Source organism: Mastigoproctus giganteus, chromosome 2 (assembly GCF_048544385.1).
Source record: "Mastigoproctus giganteus isolate SK-2022 chromosome 2, ASM4854438v1, whole genome shotgun sequence".
Taxonomy (NCBI): domain Eukaryota; kingdom Metazoa; phylum Arthropoda; class Arachnida; order Uropygi; family Thelyphonidae; genus Mastigoproctus; species Mastigoproctus giganteus.
In genome coordinates, this window is record NC_143576.1 from 167,845,574 (window position 1) to 167,861,817 (window position 16,244).

Genomic DNA, 16,244 nt, shown 5'->3' on the forward strand with positions numbered 1-16,244 from the left:
TTTGGAGGTAGTGGTGCTCTCTAATGATTTACAGAATAACATTTCTTCAGCAAAATTACCTTTATCAATATATCTCACATAAGTTATCAGTACGGCTTCACTGTCTCTCAAAGTTGATTCATCCATTTGCACTGAGAATTTTCTTGTTTTCAGCTTTCCAACAAGTTGTATTTCAATATCTTCACTCATTTCATCTATTCTTCTGCTAACAGTATTGTTATTGAGTGGCATAGCTTTCACGTCTTTGTCATCTTTTTCCAGAACTGTTTTAAGAAATGCTGATATTGATGGTTTGATTAAATTCTCTCCTATAGTATGATTTTTCCCAGATTTAGCAATGAGTAAAGAAATTTCATAACTAGCCTCAAGAGTACGATTGACAGTTGCAGTATGAGCAATAAACAGAGACTTTAATGTTGCTCTTTTTTCAAAATTCTTCTTTAAAGTTTGAAAGTAATCTAAATCTGAATTTACATGAGCATTATGTTTCGCCTTCAAATGCGCCTCAAGACGACCTCGCTTCATTGATTCGTTGGTCAAGCATTGTTGGCATAAAAGACAAAAAGGTGACCTTTGATCGTGGATAGCGGGTATGAAACCAAATTTTAAGTATTCCTCTGAATACTGACGAACTTTTTTTTTACTTGCACTACTCATTTTACTGCGCAACTGAAAGAAATAAATATAAGATAAATCAAAAACTAAAAATAAACTATGCATTAAAGTTAATTTAATTTTATTTTAATATATCAAAATTAATTATTAGTACGCTTTTTGAATGAATAAATCACACAAATTACTGAATTCGGGCTATTAAATCTGTGGTCTCTGTGAACAAGCAGATAAGTCTAATTTGTCAAAAATGAGATAAGTGCACTATAATAAAGTATTTATTATTTACTATTATGTGACACGCAGCTATCTTCGTTATTGTAGTTTTAGCGTGAGTAATAAATATTTGTATATTCGAATATATGCGTGTTTATATGAGAGTGTGAAGTTTATTTTTCCTCTCCTGCAAATTCGAGTTTTTGGACTTATTTGCTTATTTACTGAGACCACAGAAATACATGTATGACAAATACATACCATTGTATATCACGGTTCTTCATTAATAATAATTCTGTGCGTGGACAAAGTAATTTTTATTTTAATCTGAGATCGTCAAACCTATCCAAATGTACAGTCACGATGCCCAAACGAGCGTTTGTATGAAAGGAATTACCTATTTCATATAACATGCTGAGTTTGCGGTAGGCTACAGTAGACAACCACTTTGCTTGCACATTGCATATGCCATAAGCAATCGTCCAATACAGTATGTACTATTCCTTCACTAGGCATAGTAAGCAATACTCTCCGAGCAAACTGTAGTTGATATTACTCCAAACTTTCAAGTGCAGCTCTATAGAAAGTACAACATTTAACGAATGCTTATTTAAAATTGAGATACCAACAATTCTTCTTTTGTACAAGTTAAATCATAGTAGGCGGTTGTTTTAAACTCTAGACGAGCAATTTTTGAATTGCCCCCCTGAACAATCAAATTGCCCCCATGTGGGGCGTGGGACCCACGTTGGGAAACACTGGTCTAGGACATTTAAATATTTTTTTGCATTCATCATGCTTTGCAAAATTTCAAGATGACCAGTTCCTGCAACAGACATACACTTCCACCATATGACATTATTATCATCATCATCAGCCATTTTCGATCCATTGCAGGATGAAGGCCTCTCCAGCAACTTTCCAGTTCCTTCTGTTTTGTGCAATGGCCATCCATTTACTACCCACAAACCCAAGAATTTCATCTGTCCATCTCCATTGTTGTCTTCCAGGTTTTCTTCTAGCTCCTCTTGGGTACCATTCTGTTATTTTCTTAGTCCATCTGTCATCATGTCTTCGAGCTATGTGTCCTGCCCAAGACCATTTTAGTTCTTTAGTTTTGATAAGAATGTCCTTTACTTGAATTTGCTGCCTAATCCATGTGTTTCTCTTCTTATCTAACAGTCTGATTCCCAATATAATTCATTCCATTCTTTGCTGTGTAGTTCTCAGCTTCTCTTCCATTCTTTTGGTGAGTGCCCAAGTTTCACTTCCATAACTCATGGTGGGGAGTATACATTGATTCATTATTTTATGTTTCAGACAAACTGGGATATTGCTGTTCAGAATGTGACTATATTTCCTGAATGCTATCCATCCAAAATTTATTCTTCTCTTGACTTCCAGCCATTTATCATTATTACAGCTAATAACTTGTCCCAGATAAGTATATGACTCCACCTTTTCAATTACTGCTCCTTCAATCATTATTTGCCTTTCCGTGGCATACTTGTTCATCATTACTTTTGTTTTAGCCATATTCATCTTTAGTCCAAAATCCTTACTAACTGTGCATAACTGATTAAGATTTTCCTATAATTCTTTGGGATCGTGGCTTATGACCACAATGTCATCTGCAAATCGTAAATGGTCCAGGTACTCTCCATTCACATTGACTCCTTTCTGCGACCAGTCTAATCTTCTGACAGCTTCCTCAAGGGCAGCAGTAAACAGCTTCGGAGATATTGTGCCTCCTTGTCGAACTCCTTTCTCAATTTTAAATTTAGTACTGTCTTTGTCTAGTCTAGTCTAGTCTAGTCTAATAAAAAAGAGGTAGCATTCTCATATATTTTCTTCAAAATCATAATATATGGGGTATCTAAGCCTTGTCTTTCCAGTGCCCGAAACATTGCCTTATGCTGTATAGAGTCAAATGCCTTTTCATAATCCACAAATGCCAAGCATAATGGTGTTTTATATTCATTTCCTTTCTCTATTAGCTGTGATATTACGTGAAGGTGATTTATAGTTGAGAATCCTGTCCTAAAGCCAGCTTGCTCTTTCGGTTGATTCTCATCAAGTATTCTTTCTAATCTGTTAGTAATGACCCTTGTGAACAACTTATAGATGTGAGATAACAAGCTAATTGGTCTATAATTTCCAATTTTTGATTTATCTTCTTTCTTATACAGCAAAACTATGATTGCATTATTCCACTCCTTAGGCATCAACACCTTTTCTAATGCATTTTGTATGTAAAGAGTCTCGCCAGTTTTTGTGTCATGTCTCTTCCTCCCAATTTTAACAACTCTACAGTAACTTCATCTTCCCCCAGGGCTTTCTGATCTTCATTTCCTTCAAAGCATGTTCTACCTCAACAGGAAGAACATCGGGTATGTCGTATAAGTTACTAATTTGTGATCCATCTTCCCCACTGCTGGCATCATCCCCTCGCTCCTTGTATAATTCTCTATAGTAGTGTTCTGCTATTTGAATTATGCCTTCTCTGCTTTTTATAAGTACGCCATCGCTATTCTTCAGTTTCAGTACGATTTGTCTTTCTGTATTACTGCTGATTTAAATCCTCTGTTTTCCCTTAATGCTTGTTCTACTTTTCTTGTGTTAAATCTTCTTATGTCCTCTCTGAGTCTCTTTCTAATGGCTTTGCATAACTCAGTATATTCAATTTTCTCCTTGTCAGTGTTTTTCTTGCTCTTCATTTGTCGTCTTCGGTTCATCATGACATTGTGGAATTTCTGCAAATTCCACAAGTCTTTCACCTCTTTCATTTCTTTCACCAATTCCAAAATTTCCTTTCTTGACTAATTTTTTCTTCTTTGAATTTCTTTTTACCTATAGGTTTCTTAGGCTATATCACTTTCAGAAAGTTGTAATATTCCTCGTTGATATCTTGGTCCTGAGCAGTCTGCAGAAGCTCAAACTTATTCTTAAGTTCCAGTACATACTGCTTTTTCTCCTCTTCTGTTATCTCAAAGACCTTTGTAATATTTACTTGAGTCACAGTTTTTTCCTTTCTTTTCTTACATCTATATCAAGTGTGCATCTTATCATTCTGTGATCACTTCCAACATTTACCTTGTTCAGGATGGTAACATCATTCACGATATATCTGTTAGTGAGGATGAAGTCGATTTCATTAGTTGTTTGGGCTCTTCCATGTCCACTTTCTGTTCACTCTTTTCTTGAAAAAAAGTGCTCATTACTGACATTCCTCGAGATTCTGCAAATTCCACAAGTCTTTCACCTCTTTCATTTCTTTCACCAATTCCAAAATTTCCTATAGTTCCACTTTCTGCACTGTTTTGTCTCTTTCCAACCTTAGCATTGAAGTCCCCCATAAGGATAGTGTAGTGAGTTTTCTGTTCATCTAGAAGACTCAATTTCATTATACATTTCTTCAACCTCTTCATCATGATGGCTCGATGTTGGTGCATAAATCATTATAACCTTTAGCTTATACCTCTTAGAAATCTAGAAATCCTGAGTAGCAGGCTTGACACCCTTGATGATGTACTTTTGAATTCCAAAATGTTGTTGGTTGGTTGATATGATGTTTAATGGCACAAGGGCTGCTAAGGCCATATTGTGCCTGATTCTATTTGGTATGCAATTACCGGTTAAAATCTGTAAAATAATCCAGTCTGCTTTAAGAAATAAAAGAACTCAGCTAGATTTGCATTGTCTCCAATCAGATGTGGTAATGTCAAAGGTTCTTGCAAATGTGAAAGCGATTTGAAAATTTTGTTTCAATAATTATTATAATGATTGCAATTTATTAGAATATGCCTCACCATAAGTGTAGTCATACAAAATGTACAAATAGGCGGATCTTCCCCCTTGAGGAGATAAATATGGGTTAGATACGTATGCCCAATACGCGTCCTAGCCAGGATCACCTCCTCTTGCCTATTTGATCGCATGCTTGAGGTTCCTGTTTAGGTTCCTGTTTAAATTGAAGCAGTTTATTGCCATACTGAGCCTGCCAGATTTGCAAACATTGCTCTTCACACGTTTTTTATGACTGATTTGTAGTCTGTGTATGGCACTTGGTAGTTAGGAGATCTTATATTGATTGGATGTTTAGCGGCTTGATCTACGTATTCATTTCCTTTGATGCCTACATGGCCTGGTATCCAACAGAAACTGACTGATTGGTTTACAGCTTGTAACGCAATAATCTGTGATCTAATTTGCTTCAAGACGGGGTGGATTGGTTTAGATGGATTTTTCAACTATTTTATTGCACTCAGAGAATCAGAGTAGATCATAATTCGCTTCCTGGAGAGATTAATCACATGATCCAGAGCTATTTTAATCACCCACAGTTCAGCAGAATAGACGCTGCATTCCTTTGGAAGGGACACAGAAGTAGAAAAGATAGAAGAAACTGCCGCTGCGCCCACTGTCGTACTTGTTTTCGAGCCATCAGTATATATTTGAAGACACTGAGAATTTTCAGCGACATGTGCGGCATGGAGTTTCCAGATGGTAAGGTCTGCTGCTTGCTTTTTTCCCCATTATTGGAATGAGAAGTCACAGACCGGTGTATAATCAGACCATGGAGGGGCGTGATTGGTCATTTCCTGAAAGACATTACTCATGTCTAGATTCCAACATTATGATAACTGTAGCAACCTTATCCCAATAGGCTTGTTTTCGTTTGGTTTGTTTTGATAAAATGTGGTCCATTGGGGCTCAAATAAGTATGGTGAGATAGGATGAAAAGGAAGACTATTTTTGCTGCATAGTTGAGAATCAACATTTTCCTCCGAAGATTGAGTGGAGGTTCGTGTGCATCTATATATAGACTCTGTACAGGGGATGTTCTGAATGCTCCTAAAGCAGTTCTTAGGGCACTGTGATGGATAGTGTCTAGCCGAGTTAGTGCACTTTTCCTGGCAGAGTCATAGATTGGAGCTCCGTAATCCAAACGAGATCGAATTAATACCCGATATAGCCGAAGCAGAGTGTATCGGTCAGCATCCCATGTCAATGAAGAGAGTACTCGGAGGATATTTAATTTTTTAAAGCAAATGGTTCTCAGATATGTGATGTGTTGTAAGAAGTTTAATTTATTGTCCAGGATTAGGCCAAGAAATCTGATACAATTGGAAAGAGGTATGGTGAAATTTTTAAGATGTAGTTCAGGCTCAGGGTGGATCTTACATTTTTTAGAGAAATGAATACAGTTAGATTTTTGTGCTGATAAGCGGTAGCCATTGCGAGACATCCACATCTCAATTTTGTTAATTGAGATTTGAAGCTGTCTCTCAATAGAATTCATAGTTTTTCCTTGGCACGAAATCATGAGGTCATCTGCATAATGATATAATTCTACTGTGCTTGGAATATCGTGGATGACATTGTTTATTCTTATTAAAAATGGCATAGGACTCAAGATAGATCCTTGAGGGACCCCCTCCTCCTGTATATGAATTCTAGAAAGAACATTTAGATGACTAACCTGAAAGGTTCTGCCCTGGAGAAAGCTCTGAATAAACAAAGGAAGCCTGCCTCGTAGACCAAAGGTGTAAAGATCCCAAAGAATACCAAAACGCCATGTTGTATCAAAGGCCTTTTCTAAATCGAAACTTACCATAACGAGATGGTCATTTCTGACAAAAGCGTTTCTGATGTTTGATTCTCCTTTGGTCATCATATCTAATGCAGATCTGTTTTGCCGAAAGCCATACTGATTTTTATGCAAGATGTTATGTGACTCAAGAAACCAGGTGAGGCACTTTAGAACCATTTTCTCCAGTGTTTTCCCTAAACAACTAGTTAAGGAAATTGGACGATAATTTCCTGAATTAGAGAGGTCTTTTCCTGGTTTAGGGATGGCTAATACAAGTGAATGTTTCCAAGAGCATGGATGAACATCTTCCTCAAAAATTCTGTTAAAAAATATTAACAGAATTTGTAAAGCAGTATCATTCAAGTGTTTTAGCATAATATAAAATATACCATCAGGGCCAGCTGCACTATTGGGTGATCTGTTAAGAGCATCCGTTAACTTGGATATAGTAAAAGGCTGATTATATGGAAGAGACAGACTGGTGTTGAAATTTAACTTATACCTTTCTGCTACCACTTTAATTTGTTGGAATGAAGTATCATATGAATCTGCTGATGAAATTTTTGCAAAGGCTTTAGCAAAAGCGTTTGCAATGTCTTTGGAGGAAGACAGTTCCTGTCCATTGCAGATCAATATTGGAGAGGATGACAATGGATATTTGCCATTCAGATGTTGGATTTTCCTCCAGATTAATCTAGTATCGGTGTTTTTGGTGATAGTGGAAGCGAACTGTATCCAGGAATCTTTTTTTGGCTTTCCTTCTTATTTGTCGTGCTTTAGCATTTAATTTCTTGTAATTTATAAGGTTAATAATAGTGGGATGCTTGCGGAAGATATTCCAAGCTTTGTTCTTTTCTTTTTTTGCTCTATTACATTCATCATTCCACCAGTAGTTTTTGCACCTGCGTGGATGAGTCGACAACTGAGGAATAGCTTTGTCAGCTGCCGCTAGTATCCGTTTAGTAATATGGTCATTAGCTTCATCTATTAACTGGTTCAGAATGAAGTTTTTATCTAAAACTGTACTTGAGGAAAATTTTTCCCAGTTTGCCTTTGTAAATTTCCATCTTCTGCGAGTTTCCGGATAGGTGGTGGGGGTAGTTTGGAATTTACAAGTAATTGGAAGATGATCACTATTGTGGGGATTATCCAATACCGCCCAATGTATACTTGGGTACAGAGCAGGGGAGCAGATAGACAGATCTATGGCTGAAGTATTTCCTGAGGGAAAATGAACATGAGTATGTGCACTGGTGTTCAGCAGAGTTAGATTTTGTTTGTCCAGTAATGTTTCTATTAGCTGCCCTCTTTTATCCATATGGAGACTTCCCCATAACAGGTGGTGTCCATTAAAGTCACCCATCAAACAAAAAGGAGGTGGTATCTGGGCAAGGAGCGCATCAAAGTCTCGGAGTATATATGTTTGGTTTGGTGGAAGATAAATAGAAACAAGAGATAAAGATATTCCAATTTCTATTCTTAGAGCAACAACTTCTAAATTAGTTTTTAAGGGGATTTGTCTGGACGGATTAGTAATGGATACCAAAACCGCTACACCTCCATGGGCTGCAGTTGCTGTATTCCTGTCACGCCTGTACAAAATATATTTCTTTATTGAGGGGGTCACTTGTGGAATTAAAAATGTTTCCTGTAAACAAATGTCTGCTGGATTGAAATCTCGGATTAGGTCATAAAGTTCATCTGTATTAGTACGTAGTCCTTGACAATTCCATTGTAAAATGAACTTCATTATTTAGTTTTAGTGGTAGGATGATCCAGTTGCCTTTTAGAGGCAGTAGGCTTATTGCAATCTATTTTAATTTTATCTTTTTTAGGAAAGGTAGGCCGTCCAGTGTCCATATCTTCTTCGGCATGAATTTCTAATATAGGTTCTTGTTGAGTTTTGTCATCTGTATCCATTTCTGCAGTATTAATTTGGGTTTTAGTAGAAGATTCAGCATTTGTCATCCTGGTCTCACTTTGTGACTTGATGCCACTAGTGGTGGGGATGGAAATTGGGGTATTACAAGTCTGGTCTGTTGTTTTGCTTCAAGGATGGCTGAGGAACTGAAAGCTGAGCTCTAGCCCATTCAGCAAGTGATATGTTCGGTGGAACTGAGTCATTGGTTTGTGTAGCAATTGAACGATATTTCTTTGTAACATGTGCATATGTACGTGCAGGAGTATCTTTCAGGATTTGTCGTCTCGCTTCCTGATAAGTCACTATTTTCAACTTTAAATTTCTGTATTTTTTTTCCAACTTTCCATATCTCGCAATTTCTAGAATATGCAGGATGATCTTCCCTGCAGTTAGGGCAAACTGGAGATGTAGCAGTACAGTCTGTTTGAGTGTGATCCTGGTATCCACATTTTGGGCATATTGTGTTTCCTCGACATGTTGCCCGAGAGTGTCCGAACTTCTGACACTTATAACACTGTATTGGATTTGGTATATACGGGCGGATATGGCAATTTAGATAACAAGCTTTTACAGTATTTGGTAAGTTTGGAGTATTGAATGTGAGAATTACACTGCGGGTTGGAATGAGATTGCCATCTCTACGAATCAAAATTCTCTTAGCTTGTATGACCTTTTGGTCTTTAAGTGTTTGTACAAGTTCCTCTTCTGTTACATTCAATAGATCCCACTCAGAGATAACACCTTTGGAACTATTTAGGGTTGAGTGGAGAGATATTTTAACAGGGATACCACCAAATGTTGTCATCTTTAACAACAATTCTGAATGTTTTGACTGTGTAGTTTCCACAAGCAAATCCCCTGACTGTAACCTTTTGACCATTTTAGGTGATCCAGCAGCATTTTCTAGAAATCTCTGTATAATAAATGGAGAGAGTTTGCTCACTGGTTGACTAGTTAAGGAATGGATAATCAGGAAAATTGGATACTCGGGTTGATGATTATCTATTTTTAAGTGCTTATGTTGCGCACTACCTTCATCAGAGTTATACCAATCTATGGTATTTGAGCTTGAAGGCTCTAAGGCTGGATAATTTTCTTTATCCATGTCGGCTCCTTTTCGCCCTGGGGGATTAGCTTTTCCACCCAACCGGCCCCGCCACGGGGAGGCAGGAGCAGTGCCGCTTGTGGCCAAGCGTAGAAGTTAGTACGGTTAGTATATACAATAAAGAAAAAGGTACTTTCCTTTTTCTGGCTCTCTTTCTATACTTTTAAAAAGTAGAGCTAATCAACAGAAAGACTTATGAATGAAATGAAACAAGGAAAAACTCAGTAGCTTTAAAAAAATCGCTATAGGAGTCGCAGTACTATTTAGCACAGAAAATCACTTGGCCTCAAGAATCACTTGGCACCCGGGGCCTACCAAAATGTTGTTTTTTATATCTTCATGGACCAAAAAGCCAACTCCACCTTCGCTCCTTTCACTGTTTCCATTGGTGTACAGCAGATTTCCACTTGATAAACTTATAAGCAATTCTTTTCTTCTTCTTGTTTCAGACAAACCGATGATATTCCAATTAACATTTTCTAATTCCTTTTCCAGCTGTAATATCCTGTCTTCACCGATGGGCAATCTTACATTGTAACAAGCCAAGTTCAGTTTCCATGCATGGCAGCCTGGTCATACCCAGAGATTCTTAGCACCCTCTGCTTCCACTCTGATCCTCTCACTGCCATAAGAGGGGGAGTGAAAGCCACTGGGGAATTAGGGTCATTTGTTTCATCTTACTGTTATGTACTGGAGGGTTTGGTCTTTTCCTCTTCATGCTGACCAGGCGTCTTGAAGAGAACCACACTACACGTTCGTTGCCACCTAAGTGACGTAACAGGGCTTACCGTTGAGAAGGTATGCATGAGTGGATTTTAGGGAGGCAGGCCAACTGGACTTCTCCTAAATCTTCTGAAATAGAAAGATATTGGATCCATCAGTGTTTTAGACTGAGTGTCTGATAACACACAGAATGCCTGTTCCCCTCTAAGCCCCCCAACCATATGACTTTGGGTGTTTAAAGGTGGGCACTATGCATTCATTCTTAAATTCCTCTCCAGGTCTTCTGTGAACATAATTCACCCTTTCATCCAAAATTTCAGTGGTACTTTCACCTGAAAATACCATCTGTATCAACAGAAAAAAATAAATGAAACAGTATAATAGAGAACACATTTTTTAAATTATTATAAATACTAAAATTTTCAAGAAGCGTGTGCTAGGCACTGCTGCTCCTGCCCATAGACAGATGTCTCAAACCACAAATAAAGAGTGGTTTGTAAATGATGGAATAATTTTTCAGCAAGATAATGAAGCCTCCTCACACACTGCCGAGCTGCTAAAATAAATATTCTAAAACTGAGGGTATCAAAGTCCTCCCGTGGCCAGGGAACAGTGCTGACATGAACCTTATTGAGGGAATCTAGTGTTTTAAAAAATAATATAAATTAAATAGAAGTCCCAAATATTATAGATCTGATAGAAAGGTTAATAACAGTATAGCACCCCATAGAGAGGTCAATAGCAGTATGGCACTATGATGACATAACGAAGGAATACATTGTCATTATTCCATTTAAGGATGCCAAAAAAAGATAGAGGCTCTGTTAAATACATGAATTAAGACTTATGTCGACCTTATTTTACAATGATATGATAAAAATGCCTTGACAATAAAAACTTTCAAGTATAAACACTATTAATATTTGGGACTTCTATTTCAGTATTTTCAGTATTGTTTCATTTGCAATAATATAATATTAATTCTCACAATGGAAATATTTTTTTTATGTAATGTAAATTCAATGATCTGTAGATTCATTCACCCCTATTCTATTTGGCTAGCAAGCTCTTGTTGAGATATGTAGAGAACAAAAAAAATAATAATAAATAAATAAAGCTTGTTAAAAAGACATTAAAACAAAGTACAAAAAGCATTTTCCAAACAACTTGATTTTACTCAGTGGAATATCAGGATATTTTGATGGTTTACAGGAACAATCCTTCAAATCAACACAGGTGGTCAATTTATCAATAACAGATTTATTTGCTTAGAAAACCTATAGTTCATTCAAAGATTTGACTTAGAATGTGCTTTTGTGGCAACATACATGTTATATTCTGCTGCTGAATATAATATGTATTTTAATTAGAAAACTTCAGTAAAAAAAATAATTCTGGTTTTAATAGGAGTCAATCCAAGACAATCCCAAAATTTTGTGACAATATTTAAATCAATATAATCTCAACAAAGCCCAAACCCAAATGTTATCACTTTGGACTGATATGGCAAGGATAAGGATCTCGAGCCAAGTCCAGCCCCATGAAGACACCTATGCATACCTAATTAGATATAAGAACAATAACAAATGCAAGCATCTCAGTAGAAATATCTAATACTTTTGTTTCAGATTCTATTGGTGCAAATCTGTTTGCCACGAACAGGTTTGAATTTTACAGAAATTGTGCACAAAGGGAAATTTTTCTGCTATGTGCTGCAGCCCTAAGCAGGATAACACTTTGCTAATTCATGGCAACATGCCCTTATCAATGACATAGTTTGTTTGTTTGTTATTTGGTTTTTAGGAGCATTAGCAACTAAGGCCATATTGCTCCGGGATATGCGGTGGTCATTCATTCCCTGACCTTTCTGCATCCTCCGTATTTGTACGGAGCAGCAGTGCGTGTGCTACGCACTGCTGCTCCTTCCCACCTGACTACGGAGGCGCCTCAATCAATGACATAGTGTTACCTGCTTGTAAACGTGTATTCCAATTTGCTCTCACTTTACCACTAACATTCTTGGAAGCTTAAAATAATAACAATATGCTTATGCAAACACTCTCAGAAATCAATATCGTAGCAAAATACTCTTCAAGTCTCAGAAGGGCCTATAGTAATACACCTATGCATATTCCTGGAGAATTTTGAAGTCATTTTGTATATATAAAAACAATAGTAGTGCTAATTCTAAGTTAAAAAAAATATAAATTGGGAATTCACCTGATTTCCATTATCATCACAGAAAAAAACTGAGCCACATGCTGGAAATACAAATCTACCAGAATCACAGTGAAAATCATAGGCTGTGATTCCCCATAAAACTAATCTTTTTCTCTCCCACTGTAACTGCTCTTCACGGGAAAATCTTCCTAATGGAGGGAATGCTTGAAACGATGACTCTAATAAAGGCTGCCATGAATAGATAGTTTTATCATTATAACATCTCTCTCTTGGAACATCAATACAAAGTAAGGTGGTTTCTCGACCATTTGTAGGGGTACTTAGAAAATAAATGCGAGTTACTGTAATACCGTCCCTCAAAAACTCCTTAAATGAAAAATTGCTGGGAACTTTTGCAGAAATACTTGACAGCTGACGCCTTACTGTTCGTACCACTTGACGTAATTCTTGCCATGACTTTGTTTTAGGCTTAGCAGGGAATCCTTCAGTTGTAGAATCAACCTTAGGTGAATCTCCTTGTTCTATACCTTCTAATTCCATAACTAATACACAGAAAAAGAAATAAAAATGGCAAAAAATGAATTCATAAATAATAAAAACTCAGTAAAAAAACAGGGATCAATAGTTTTCATATATATATTATATTAATTTTCTAGAATAAGCATTGGAGATGCTTTTACTATACAAGAATTACAAACATTTTTTTTTAACCCCAAACATGAGAGGAATTAGAACCTATAGTATTTAGTACTGTGCATGGGTTGAATGTTAACAAGATAAAGGAAGATACTTGTTGACATTAGACTTGAATTTCTGCAGATATTGTAATTTTCAGTAAATACATATGAAGGGAGGTCATTCCAGAAAACAGAAGTAGAAGGAATAAATGAGTGAGAAAATGAAGAAGAAAAGTTGGATCTGTGAGTTTGAAGCTGGACAGTAAAAGGATGCTGACTGGTTGCAGCATGGGTTTGGACTGGTTTTGAAGAAAGATCAGGAATTACAGAAACCAATTCAGAAGAGCAGTGTCCATGGAAGTATCTATAGAAAAGACATGTAGGAGGAGAAACAGAATGCCTATGAGATAGAGAGCAGAGATGGTATGTAAAAGATGGGTCATTAATTAACCTAACTGTACTCTTTTGAATGGAATCTAGAAGCCTAAAAGATGTTTTGGGGATTCCACCCCAGATGTGAGAACAATATTCCAAGGTAAGGTGGAGTTACAATTTATACATTGTAAACAGCTGTTTGGAGGCAAAGTAAGGAAAAGAGGGAAGAATAAAATCCAGTTTTTTAGATGCAAAGGAAGCAATATTTGTGATGTGCTTATACCAAGTGAGATTTAAAGTCAGGCTAATCCCACTCAGAATTCTGGATGTTGTCCCCAATTCTGAGTGTCATCAAAGATAGGAGCAGAAGAATCCTATGCCATAAGATACAGAGAAAGAAATATGTGATGTGTTTATGTGAAGCAAGATTAAAAGTCAGAGTTATCCCTAAAAGAGATATGTCACCTCGACCAAAAATCTGAGTGCCATTGAAGATAAGTATAGGAGCGGAATCCTTTTTGCAAGATATAAAACAGGACTGAGTTTTAGATGGATTGAAATCAACTAAGTTATCTTTGCCCCACTGGAGAATTACCTGGAGAACAGCATTTAAGAAATTGGTAGTGGATATTCGAGAAGTTGAAACTGTTTGCGCAGGGCAAGGTTTCTAAAATTGGAAGTTGGAATGCAATGTGCTATCATCAGCAAAACTATGCATAGGATATCTGGTCAGTGGAAAAAGGTCATTAATAAACAAAAGGAAAAGAATGGGAGAAAGAACCTAACCTGCACTAGTGAAGATAGAAGACAAAGAGTCATCTACCATAACCCACAGTGCACTGTCAGAGAAAACCTGATACCCATTACAAAAAGAAGTTGGCAAACCATAAGATGTAAGCTTATTTACACCTTTATGCCAAAAACGAACAAAAACCTTTGAAATGAAAGAACAACTGCTTGATTTCCACCAAACTTATTCCATTGAATTTGTCCACAGATAGGTAACTTAAGCCAGTATATCACTAATAGCGTTGACAGAATCAATACTGATGATCAATGATCAGATGGAAAGTTTCCAGATAGTTTAAGAGTTGGTGGTTAATAGATTTCCCATTTACTTTAGAAAGAGTAAAAGTAAGTGCAATAGGACAATAATTGGATGAAAGGGATTTTTCACCCTTTTTAGAAACTGGCTGGATATGAGCAAATTTCCAAGCAGAAGAGGGAAAACACTTTTGGAATAAGAAAGCGAAAAAAGGCAACACAGAACAGGAACTGGCTCAGGAACATAGGTTTTGAACACAAGAAGAGAAATACCATCAGGACCTGGCGCTTTCTTGGTATTAACAGTGGAACATTATCCTACAGACAAAAAAGATATCTGACTAGGGTCCCAATTAGAGGAGGCCCCAAAATCACTGTTTCAAAAACTCACTGCTGTTTTTCACTAATATTTTTAAGTAATTTTTTTATCAGAAACTGAACTTTCTACCTGCAAGGTCAATAAACTATACTAGAAGATTAATTTGAAAATTATATTTTTTTTCAAAAATGCTTTTATCGATTTTGATAAAATTTTATATTTAGTTCTTATGTCATATAATTTATTTGTTTTATTGTCACAATAAAAGGAAATTGAAAATGTTCTTTATTAGTTTTTTTTCTTTAGATGGGGACCCCAAATTTTATTTTGCCCTTGGGCCCTATGAAGGTATAATGCACCACTGGGCATTAAGATTGTTCAAAATTCTTCTGACATCCTTTTGATGGAAAACCACAGGAGGAATTGAATGGAGTGTGCTGGAAATGGTAGGAGGTGATTTACCAAGGTCATCAGCAAAAGAGTTAGAAGAAAAGCAGGATGCTAGCAGGTCAGCTTTATCTTTGGCTGATGTGGGAATAGAACTATCTGGTTTTGACAGAGGTGAGAATAGAGATGGGCAAAAGTTATGACCAATATTTTTGCCAAGAGACCAGAAAGCTCAACTATCATTTGGACAAGAAGCAAGTTTCCTACTCTTAGCCTCTTTGAAATCTAGTTTGGACTGATTAATATCTGCTTTACAATTGTTGCGAGCTTCGATGTACAACTTTCTTATCTAGAACAGCCTTAGCACATTTATTTAAGAAACCAAGGTTTAGACAAAGTACAAGATTTTAAAGTGGAATGTGAATAAATGATTCCATCCCTTTGAGAATAATTTTCCTGACAAACCTGTGCAAATGTTGACATCAGAAGATTTGAAACAGCAATCCAATCAAGGAAAAGAAGAAAAGAAATCTTTCAGATCATCCCATTTTGCATTCTTGTAATGCCCACAGCATGAGGTTGAGATTAGAAGCAAGTTTCCTACTCTTAGCCTCTTTGAAATCTAGTTTGGACTAATTAATATCTGCTTTACAATTGTTGCGAGCTTCATTGTGCAACTTTCTTATCTAGAACAGCCTTAGCACATTTATTTAAGAAACCAAGGTTTAGACAAAATACAAGATTTTAAAGTGGAATGTGAATAAATGATTCCATCCCTTCGAGAATAATTTTCCTGACAAACCTGTGCAAATGTTGACATCAGAAGATTTGAAACAGCAATCCAATCAAGAAAAGAAGAAAAGAAATCTTTCAGATCATCCCATTTTGCATTCTTGTAATGCCCACAGCATGAGGTTGAGATTTATCACAAGAGAAAGCTCCACTGGAGCATCAGCCATGTGCTTAAAAGGGTTGTTAGTGAGAAAATATCAAGCGTGTTGGCTGCATGGTTAGGACTGTCTGGAATTCTGGTAGGTAAATGAATAATCTGTGCTACATCATTAATAATTGCAAAAGCTAAGCATCTCAAC

At 36.6% G+C, this 16,244-nt stretch overlaps 1 protein-coding gene across 1 annotated transcript in view; it reads right to left on the reverse strand.

Annotated features, from left to right (window-relative positions):
• Positions 1 to 16,244, reverse strand: part of LOC150089729 (dipeptidyl peptidase 9) — a 483,518-nt gene that overhangs the window by 438,768 nt on the left and 28,506 nt on the right. The window contains 1 exon segment of the mRNA XM_090390084.1: positions 12,391 to 12,893. Coding sequence (XP_090246210.1) covers positions 12,391 to 12,891 — 501 coding nt within the window. The 5' untranslated portion in view covers positions 12,892 to 12,893.